The sequence below is a fragment of the Triticum dicoccoides genome, chromosome 1B (assembly GCF_002162155.2).
Source record: "Triticum dicoccoides isolate Atlit2015 ecotype Zavitan chromosome 1B, WEW_v2.0, whole genome shotgun sequence".
NCBI classification, from domain to species: domain Eukaryota; kingdom Viridiplantae; phylum Streptophyta; class Magnoliopsida; order Poales; family Poaceae; genus Triticum; species Triticum dicoccoides.
This window is the reverse complement of record NC_041381.1, coordinates 242,908,169-242,918,609: the sequence shown is the minus strand read 5'-3', so window position 1 is coordinate 242,918,609 and position 10,441 is coordinate 242,908,169. Positions and strand designations below refer to the sequence as shown.

At 50.3% G+C, this 10,441-nt stretch overlaps 1 protein-coding gene across 1 annotated transcript; it reads right to left on the bottom strand.

The window, feature by feature from the left end:
- Positions 1-4,115: 4,115 nt before the first annotated feature.
- Positions 4,116-10,239, bottom strand: LOC119330137 (S-type anion channel SLAH2-like). The gene is made up of 4 exons (XM_037603258.1): positions 10,141-10,239; positions 6,150-6,313; positions 5,522-6,046; positions 4,116-5,438 (listed from the first exon to the last, which is right to left on the bottom strand). The coding sequence occupies exons 2-4, from the start codon at positions 6,294-6,296 to the stop codon at positions 4,290-4,292; spliced, it is 1,821 nt and encodes a 606-aa protein (XP_037459155.1). The 5' UTR covers positions 6,297-6,313; positions 10,141-10,239; the 3' UTR covers positions 4,116-4,289.
- Between the last annotated feature and the right edge of the window lie 202 nt (positions 10,240-10,441).

Sequence of the window (10,441 nt, the reverse complement as noted above, 5' to 3'; positions counted from 1 at the left end):
TTGGCGTGAGAGAAATGCATAGGATATGAAACATCACTTTTTGGTCACAGGCCAACTTCTTGGGATCTACATCAACACATTCATCTCCGACCAAATTGGGATCCATCAGCATGTGTAGTTGTTCTTCGGACACTTCCCAATAATGCAACATGTGTTCTCGACCTTTTTCAAACTCACATCAAGGAAGATTCAACCTAGCCAAAAACTGATCTGCCAAGCATTTTATCCTTTCCCTTCCTGTCATCCGCTCGAGAATCCATGTTGAGCTATCTCCAAGATCTCTTGAGATGTACAATGTAATAGTTGAATCGTTGTTGTCCTAATGAAGTAAAAGAGAGCAAGAGCGAGAGAGTGGGATTGTATCGGAATGCTCAAAGCGGGTTTGCTTGCCTGACACTTCTGAAGATAGTGTAGCTCTTCATTGGTGTCAACGATCACGTCGTCAAAAACCGTCTTCTACCGAGAAGGAACAACACCGACAAACAAAGGAACAACATCCAATTCATGGCAATGATGCACATCCATATGCACAGTATGTCATATTAAGGTACTGAATTCACCTAATGCAATAGTTAGACAAATTAGTTGAAGTGGAATTCAAACCTATAGCAAATTCCAACTCCAAATCTACTTACCATTAACTTAGTTGGTGATGTTAACTTGCTCAAACATGCACAGACATGGCATAAACAGATTCTTCATATTTTTCTGATCATTTTTCATATATAAATTATTTTCCATCTGAGTTATAGATTATTTTGTATGATTTTTAGAAGTTTATATAATTTTCTAGATTTTTCTGGTTATTCTAAATTGTACTAAATCCTGTAAATGATTTACTGGATCAGCGTGACATCAGTGTGACATCAGCAAGTCAATAGCGCCAGCTAGAGTCAAACTTGACTAGTGGGACCCATTGGTCAGTGACTTAGTGGTTGACCGGGTTTAATCCAGCGCTGACTAGGCTTTGACCTGATGTGGGGCCCACTGTCCGCGTCTGTAGGGGTCTAATTAGCAGGGATTAGCACGAATGATGGATCCACGTCGACAGTCGCGAGAATCTGGCCGGCGGTGACCAAAAAGATGATGGTGCGGCTCGGGTCTCATCGGAAACGAGCTACCGGCATTGTTTTGATGCACTGTTGATTACATTCGAACGCATGCAGCAGTGCACATCGAGCGGTGGCAGTATCAGGTGCTGGGGTGGCCGGAAACATCAACTACAACGACAACAGGCGGCGGCCAGAGTTTGGCCTTGATGGTTTGGTTGCTACGGTGCACGAAGAGGCTAGCAGAGGGGCCCGGCGGGCTACTACCAATGCTAGGAGTATGATGTCGTTCTCGGTTTTGACCTATGTGGGCTCTAGTAGCGAGGCGATAAGGCATGGCAGCGGTGAGCTCACGGCTCCGGTGGAATCGTAGCTAGAGCATAGGAAAGACCATAGGAGAGAAGGGAGGATAGAAGGGAGCTCATGGCGGTGCTCCAGCGAATGTAAGCGGGCTCGGGGACGCATCGAGCGAGCGGAGCGGCGAGGCGGATCTCCGGCGGCCGAGGAGGAAGAATGCGTCGGGGACGGCATTGCGGGGCTCGTCCGGTTGCGTGGCTCAGCGGAGACAGCATAGGGGTAGATGGCGGAGCTCTTGGACAGCTCGGGAGGGCAGTACGGGGAGCACGGTGGCTGCACAGGCAGTGAACGGAGGCGATGGACGTGCTCGACCGAGGCGAGAAGGAGATGAAGGAGAGTGAGGAGGTCAGGGGGTCCAGACGGCAGCGGCGTGTCATTGGCGGCTTCACGCTGGCTAGGGGAGGGCCAGACAGGTAGGTGGCGTGGAGGCCGCGGGCGCGTGCCATGCCCAGCTTCTCCTCTGCCTAGTAGTAAGAGGTAGAAGAAGAGGCTGCCCCTGGTGGGCTGGGCCTCCAGGTGGGCTGCTGCTACAGGTAAGCAGCCCAGGGTGAGTTTTGTTTTCTATTTTCTTCTGTTTTCTTTTTGTTTCTTTGTGTTTTGATTTGATTCAAAGACCAAATCATTTTTAAAACTCTTGAAATCAAATATGTGGTCTAAATGGATAAACTCAGAGCCACATAGAAAATTGCAGAATTATTGGACTTGTAAATATTTAATAGTAAGTATAAATCCAATTCAAATAGCTATGAATTAATTCAAGGCCCAAGAATAAATACTTTTGAACCTCCAAAAATATTGGTTTGAATTTAATTCTTGCCAATATTTGTCAAAGTTAAAAATGAACATTTCCTTGGGAACATTTGAAGAAATATTTGGTTGATCATTTCAAAATATTTTCTGAGGCTTCTGGAAATTCCTCAATTCAATTTTCAGAAATTTAAAATGTTGACATGATGATGCTCACTAAAGAACTAATTACCAAGCAATTTCTAGGGTTGTGACAAGCGTATCAGACGAGCAGAATATGTCTGCCATATTGATCGGGGGCTGGGAGTTGCACTCCATCGTCGCGGTCGCGACGCCCATCCGAAAACATGAGCTCCGTTCCGACGATCGTCCAAGAAGATGCATTGCGTCCTCGCCACCGCTGATGTAGGTTGGAGTCATGATTGAGAAAAGGATTCTATACTAGTGAATTGGGAAAACTGCACACGGCAGAGGGGTTTTTGGAAACATTACCTGACCAGAACGGGATGGAGGCGGGCATGTTTCTGCAAAATTAAGGGTTGTGTTACAACCAACGCACGATTTATGTTGGATGGTCAGCATTGATCGGATGCAGGGATACAAACAGATAGCCAGATTCATTAGATATGACGCCTTCTTTGAATTACCATAAACGAAACAATTTAATCGATAGACAACTATAATTTGTTTGCCATGCCTATGCTATCTAGAGAAATGCCATCGGCGAACCTACAAATCTCACTATAGTTTTCCTCACAAATATAAAGATTTGTTCTATGTTTTCTTGCACTTTGTTATTATATAATTTATTATTCTACGCATGCAAAAACAATTTGAAACACTCGATATGCTAATCCTTGGGTAACTATCAAAGTTACTGTGATTGACAACCTCACTAGAGAAGTTGCGGACACAAGTTAAGTTTCTTAGTTGAGTGTAGGGTTGATGATTGAACCTGTTGTTGACATTTCATGGATTGAATACATAGATTCATTAACTAGGGCAAAGGCTTTCTGCTTACTACAAATCCTTGAGCTTTAGGGCCGAACTAAAACCTTTTATTTGTGCTCCCCCCTACTCCATTCATACTACCTAGATTCTCCCTCCTTGTAGACCCAAGTATTATGTTTCATCCTCTTGCAAAAGCTTAAATGGTAAATATCTTTTGCACCGGAAGACAAATTTATAATCCGAGATCTATGAAATAAGATCAGTATTGAATGCATGTTTTGATAAGTACTTTTCACTTTAAAATATGGTGAAACCAAAGTGAACTTCATTGGAACCAAGACCGAGATAATTTATTGTGTAAATATGTTTAAAGAAACAAGTAAGATTATGTTTTAAAAGTGCACAACAATGTTTGGTTGTGTTTCAATGTGCTTCAACAAATTTTGTTGGGTTTCATTGTGTTTTAGGGTAACATTTCATTGCATTTTATAATATTTTAGCCGGTTCCGCTGCACGCCACAAGTTTTTATTGTGTTTTCGTTCGCTTCAAACATGTGTTATAAAACAAGAATAAATTTTATGTATTTTCTTTAGGTATCGTCGTGTTTTAGAGTCGATGTAAATGTTTCACTTTGTGTGTTTGTACATTATTATGACGTGCACCATAACGTTTATAGCATTCCAATAAATTTTGTTGGGTTTTCTCGTACTCCTATTTTAGATTGAATTATAATGATCCATTTGCCTGTGTGTCACCTTAACTTTTACCCTATCCCGATGTGCACCTCCACGTTTTCGTTGCTTTTTTACGCGCATCAGACCAATTTTGTTGGGTCTTGTCGTGTTTTGGAGCGCATATACGTATCAAAATTCAAAATTGTGAAAACATATTGTATATCGTCCGAGGTAGAAATCAAAAGTGGACGTGAGATGCATGGACGCTATTTACTCATTTCGGCCAAGCAGAGCAGAGGTCGTATGATTCTTTTGGGAAACGGAGGTTTCCAGTGAGATTCCAAATGGACCTTCTTTGCTTATTCTATGCCGGTGACTATCGTCGACAGCTCCTCTCCGTTTTACTAGCGTGCAAGCAAACTTTTGTACAGTACGATCGTATCCTATCCCGCCAAGTGCCCGATCGTTGGCGCCATCATTTGATTTCCACGCAAATACAGTAGTATATCATCAAGCTTCTGGTGCTACTGCGGCAGCGGCGCCGGCCTCTACGTCCTTGCTGCTGCTGCTGCCGGAGCGGCTGTCGTCGTCCTTGCCACTCTCTTGCAGCTCCATGATAGGCTTCATCTTGCGGTCCGTGATGGCGATGGCGATGTCGTTGGGGAAAAGGTCGTGGAACACCAAGGCGTGCACCATGGTGGTGGCGAAGAGGCCCGTCACGGTGAGCGTGGCCAGCAGCGACAGCCCCACACACAGCGCCTTGGTGAAGGCATTGTCCACCACGGTGGCGTACCGGATGGACGCGATGGCCGCGCCGGTCATCGGGAACGTGTAGGCCCACCACGACAGCGAGAACCTGAACCCTCTGAAGAAGTTGATCCGGACGGCGAGCGACGAGTAGAGGAACATGGCGATGAAGTAGGCGAGCTTGGCCCCCACGCCGAACTCGTCCACGATCTTGGCCCACGCCATGGACGCCACGCTCGGCGCCGCCACGAAGAGGAAGAAGACCGGGTGCAGGTCCTTGGGCAGCGTCGCGTTGGTGGGCAGCCTCTGATACAGCGTCACGAACAGCACGGTGTAGTGCGCCATCCCGACGCCGAAGAAGAAGATGGGACCTTCCTTGAGCCCCATGGACGCGCCCATCAGCGCGCCCACGAAGTTGCCCACGACGGACAGGTGGTTGGACGGGTTGGCCACCTTGGACAGCCGCCTCTGCCCGCCGGACATCCACTGCCCGTAGATCTTGAGCTCGAGGCACAGCACCGGGAACATGAGCGCGTACCAAAGCCAGGGAGGCAGCTGGGTGGCGACGGAGGGGGGCACGCCCATGGCCAGGAACAGACAGGCGATCCACGGCGCGAAGAAGAAGTTGACACGGATGGGGTGGTAGTACTCGCGACGGACGGCCTCGAAGAAGAAGATGATCTTGAATGCGTACGCGGCCGTGATGATGGACATTAGCCCCACGGAGATGAACCAAAGCACCAGGTTCACCTTGGGGTTCACGTGCAGGAACTCGGTCGGCGCCGCCGTCGCGATCGTCTTGTACAGGATCGCCTGGCTGCTGACCCCGAGGCACATACCGAACGCCGAGATGGGGAACCGGAGCAGGAACGGCCACTTCTTGTCCGCCGGCAGCGCCAGCTCCTCCGACGACTGAAGCAATCACACAAGTTTCAGAATTTCGAGACTGGAATGGGAGGGCTCTCATCCCTGAACTCTCTTGAACTCGTTAGTACCTTGAGTTTGTCCAGCTCGGGTCCCTCCAGTGCGGCGAAGAAGCGATCAACGTTGTCGCCACTCACGGCTTCTCCCTGTCCCTGGGCGAATTCCTCCTCCTCGGGGGTACTAACCGGCACGCCGCCGCCGGCCAGATGGGTGATCTGCCGCTCCAGCTTCCCGGAAAACGTCTTGAACGAGTCGAAGCGCTTGTCCCGGTTCATGGTCCTGCCGCCCCGGCTACCCATCCGTCTCACGGCGTGGGTGGGCACCCCGCCGGGGTTCGGCTGCGACCGGAACATCACCCTGTGCGGCTGCACGAACCTCACGTGCTGCGCCGGCTCCTGCGCCGCGTTCGACATGGCCTGCTTCCGCTCGTGCAAGTCGCCGCCGGGCGCCACGAGGGGCTTGCCGAAGCCGGTCGGCGACGATGGCAGGCTGATAGACACGGGGTACCCCGAGCGCTGCCCCGGCGGGTTGAACGGCGAGTCGAAAGCTGGGATCACCGCCTCGCTGCGCGGGGCCACGCGCTCCGGCGGCCGCATCTGCATCAAATTGAAATACATAGGTGATCGATCGATCATGTCCAAGCTCCATTTCTTTTCAGCCGTGCCGTGATCCGTACGAGGGAGCGGAAGACTGACTCACCCGGGCGGGGCGGCCCGTGTCGGGGTAAAGCACCGGTTTGGGGCTCTGCATCGGGGTGGTCGTATCGAAGCCGTCGAGATGGGAAACCTCAACGTTGGCGAGGAGGGACGGCACCTCGCCGGTCTTGCTGCTTGTGTTGGCTTCCATGGCTCGCTCAACGAGACCTGCACAGAGCGAGTGTGAGAACCAAGCAAGGAGAGAGTGAGCGCGCTTAAATAACAAATTTTATTTAACTAATTATCTTTTGCTGGAGAGTGAAACAAATCAGGAGTCACCATCCAAACTTTCAAGAGCAAATCAATGTTTTTCTGCAAACTTACTAGTGCCAAACCCAAACTGTCCATGTCCAGCTGGACCAGCAGGCGATCAGCAGATTTGCCTTATATTTTACCTTTTTTATCTTAATACTTGGATCATTAATGTGTCTTCATGCATACAAGGAAGAAATGAGAAGAAAGTAGTGCATTATCATTATGACTACATGCATTCAAGTACTCCTCCGTCCCATAATGTAAGACGATTTTTGAAACTAGTGGGAAGGAGGGAGTATTAAACAAGTTGGTAGCACAAGGAAATATCATTAATTTTTGTCTCGATTACTGTTTGGCCTTGTATAGATGCAAAATGTATTTCCTTTTTTTATAGTGGCCTTGTGTAAGGGAATGGAGAGGGTAATTAAATGAAATCGGTAGAGAGCATCTGCCTTGCCTAAAAATCCCAAAGAAAGAGTTGCATCCAAGTTGTTGAGTAACTACTAGACGCTTCTGGGCGTTGTTAGGCTAGGCGGACAGGCATGGAAGTATTCAGAGCATCAGCATCAGAAGCACAAAACCCATCTGATGAAGAGAGAGGAAAGATCTAGGAAGGCAGGCAGGGAACACAAGGTGGTGGACAGATCATGTGCAAGTGCAAGCGACGATTTGTGTTTGGCTTTTAAATAGGCAAATGCGCCGTTCGTATATGATGATGAGTCGATGACTGGCTGGTTCGTTGGCTTGGCACTGGCTCCATCAGTGCGTGACACATCGCGTGGACACATCCTAGCTAGGAGTTGTATGTTTCATCCTCGGGAAAAAAAAGGAGCCGTGTGCGTACTTCTGGCTGGGTACTACGCGTCGCCACCTGACAGTTGTGGATGCTACTGAAACAAACAGGTTGTGAGAGCAAGCTGTATACTACTACTAGTACCAGTGAATACTACTCCATGACGCTACACGAGAGCTTCACACAAGCTCTTCTTCACAAGTCTGTTTGTGTTTTTCTACTGACAGATCTTGGCAGCTATCTGAAACGAGGCGCCCAAAGTGTGGTGAGCAGTGCTGCACTTGCACATTTACAGAAGTTTCATCTCACGCGGATGACAAGAGTAACGTGCGTTTGGGGTGGAGGCCTAATTCAAGGAAGTTGGTTATTCCATTTTCCTCATTCTAGCTCCTCCCTGTAATAAGTAGACTCTTTCCATGAATGAATAAAACTTTAAGTGTGGCATTACTGCTGGAGCGTCAGTTTCAGAAGTAAAGGCTCGTCGTTAAGGTAGGTGGATGAAATTTCGTTTGGGTTCCAGTGACCTCTAATCGTACCCGATTCCTCTTGTTTGGAAAAACAAACACGCTCCTGATTGGCGCTGAACAACCCTCCCCCACATCACGCCTGCAGACGTTGTTGAATCATCAGTCGTCGCAAGTTTCACAATCTAAAATAGTCCAGGTGGCAGGAGCAATTCCAGGCCGGGCAAAATGCACGGTGTGAGATAGAAACAGCTGTGCATGCACACTTCAAATCAGAGCCCAGGACGTGAGTAATAAAATTGGGGCCGTCCCCATCGTCATCGTCTTGACAAGGGACTAGCCGTACGTAGAGGACCCGATGGATGGATCGGGCAAGGAAAGGCTTGACATCCTGGAGACAGACATGACAAAGATTAGTCGTCGCCCTCGCCGCATTGAACAGGAGGCAGCTGCGTGCCGCTCTCTGAAATCTGAATTTATTTATTTTTGTGTGTGTCAAATATCTGAAATCTGGAGTAGTACGTATTGACGATGGTCCATCGACGGCACTGGTACATATTTCCATTTGATTTCACAGCTGGGAGGAGATATTGGAGGGAACGCATCGGTCGTTAGCCGTAAGTCCACTTCCGCGGCGGTGGCGTCCGTCCGGTCCGGCCATAGACGAGACGCCGCATGTGTCCCAGGATGACTTGTGCAAGACAAGGAGTTTTTAAATCATAAAATTCAAGTAAAAAACTCGTCTTGTCCTGGCGATGGCTAGATAGGTGTAAGAGCAAGTATAGTAGTACCTAGTCAGCCGGCTGTAGCGTATTCCTATGTGGAGCAGTGATAAGTGAAGAGAGAGACTCGAGCCGGCGCTTGACGTACAGCCGGGCTATATCACGGTAAACGAGAGTGTACAGCCTGCATGCAGCCCGTGAGTGAGCTTTTAGCCGGCGTTTTACTCCCTACACCAATCATGTGTATTTTCGTGCCTCCCCTCATGGTGAATCTTTTGATGTTGTAGCCAAGCTAATAGCCAGTCTATTATACTCCCTCCGTTCCTCTATGTAGTGCGCATAATTTTTTTGCCGATATTCCAATATGAAGTGCGTGTTAGCTACTTTGGGCATTTTTGGACGGAACTAGCCCCGCAGCAGCACTCCCGCACGCAACGCTCGCCTTTATCCCCTTCCTCCGGTTCCAACTCCACGGCGGCGGAGATTTCAGGAGATGGAGGCCGGCGTCTCCGGCATCTCCGCGTCCTCCTCCAGCATCGCTGTGTCCACGGCCGGCGCATCCGGCGTCGTCGCGTCCGTATCCGACGCCTTCGCTTCCACGGCCGACCTCCGGCGTCATCGCATCTGCTGCTGGTGTCTCCGCCTCCGCATACGGCGGCGTCGCATTCGCATATGGTGCCTCCGCGTCCACGGCCGGCCTCCGGCGTCGTCGCATCTACTGCTGGTGTATCCGTTGCCACTGTGCCCCTGGCCTGCATCCCAGAGAATGAGCTCCAGCACGAGCCCACGGACACCGGGGAGCAGGGCCACCAGCTGCGGGAGCTCGGCGCGCATGTGGAGCTCGTCCACCAGCCGCCAACGCACCCAACAGTCGTGCCTCGAGTTTCGTCAGCAGCGCGCGTGGCCGTCCTCGGCACCCTGCCGTCGCGCGGCCACAGCTGTGCACCGCTTCCTCGGCCAGCTTCCCCACTTCCATGCCCGCGTCCACGTCCGGCGTCAATCGATTTCCTCAGGTGCTGGCTGCCCCTTTCTCGGTCTTCTTCTCCAGCACCGGTGAGCAGTTCCACCTCGGGTCCAATGGAGATGCCGATTTCACAGCTGCTCCCCAACGCGTGAATGGCTAGCGCCGCCACGTCCTTGGCTCGCATACCCGCTTGACAGCTTCCTTTGCCGGCTTTGCTTGCTGGTCATGGGCGCGCGTGAGTTGCAGACGGAGGCGGCCATCGTAATAGTACTAGTACTCCTTGCAGCGTCGAGGCCAACGTACTAGTACTACTAGTACTACTAGTACTCGCATGGGAGGCTGGGGGCTTTCTCGTCCAAACTGCACTGCCAGCGCATGCATTGGTATGTGGGATAAAATCTATGCGCACTAGATTTCGGAATGGAGGGAGTACAAGCTAACTTTTTACAAAGACTTTAGATGACATGGCACAACTATATAGCCAGCAGCAGGCTCTTCTATTATCTATGCTCTAAAGCTGGTTCCGTAGCATGAGGCTAACCTACTTAGCTAGATCGCTTGGTTTACGCCCTAATCCCTGGCCAGCTAATATTCCTACGACGACGGCGCATGCATGCATACAATTCTTGTCAGCGCATAATAAACAATTCCTCTTGTCCCCGTTTCGAAAAAAAAAAAGAATTCCTCTTGTCCGAGGTGCGCGGCGGCGTACGTGGTTGGTCATGCAGGTTGATTGCTGATTCATCTATTCGCCACGCCGCCAGGCGCAAACAAAACAAGTGGGGATTGGATGTTACCTGAGAGAGAGAGAGAGACAGCTAGGTACGACGACGGAGGAGGAGGCCGGGGCAGCAAGGGACAAGGCCGGCCGGCGATGTTGGCGGCCGCGGCAGCCGGTCCGGCAGTGGAGGATCGCCGGAACCAGCACCCAGCCTGGAGAGGCGAGCCAAAATGGGCGCGGCCGTTGGGTGGCCTAGCTCTCCTATTACCACGCGGCGGCGTGGGTTGTTGGCGGGGGACAGGCTGGACCGGAGCTCCTAAACATGGCAATCCAGCCAGCGTAAGGGATAGCAAGACAAACCTACACCCCGCAAAAAA

Bases quoted from the DNA above. Each gene is read 5' to 3' on its own strand.
- LOC119330137 (XM_037603258.1), bottom strand. From the start codon at position 6,296: ATGGAAGCCAACACAAGCAGCAAGACCGGCGAGGTGCCGTCCCTCCTC. The intron at 6,047-6,149 runs GTGAGTCAGTCT...AATTTGATGCAG, and splicing joins ACACGGGCCGCCCCGCCCGG to ATGCGGCCGCCGGAGCGCGT. The intron at 5,439-5,521 runs GTACTAACGAGT...TGATTGCTTCAG, and splicing joins CCGAGCTGGACAAACTCAAG to TCGTCGGAGGAGCTGGCGCT.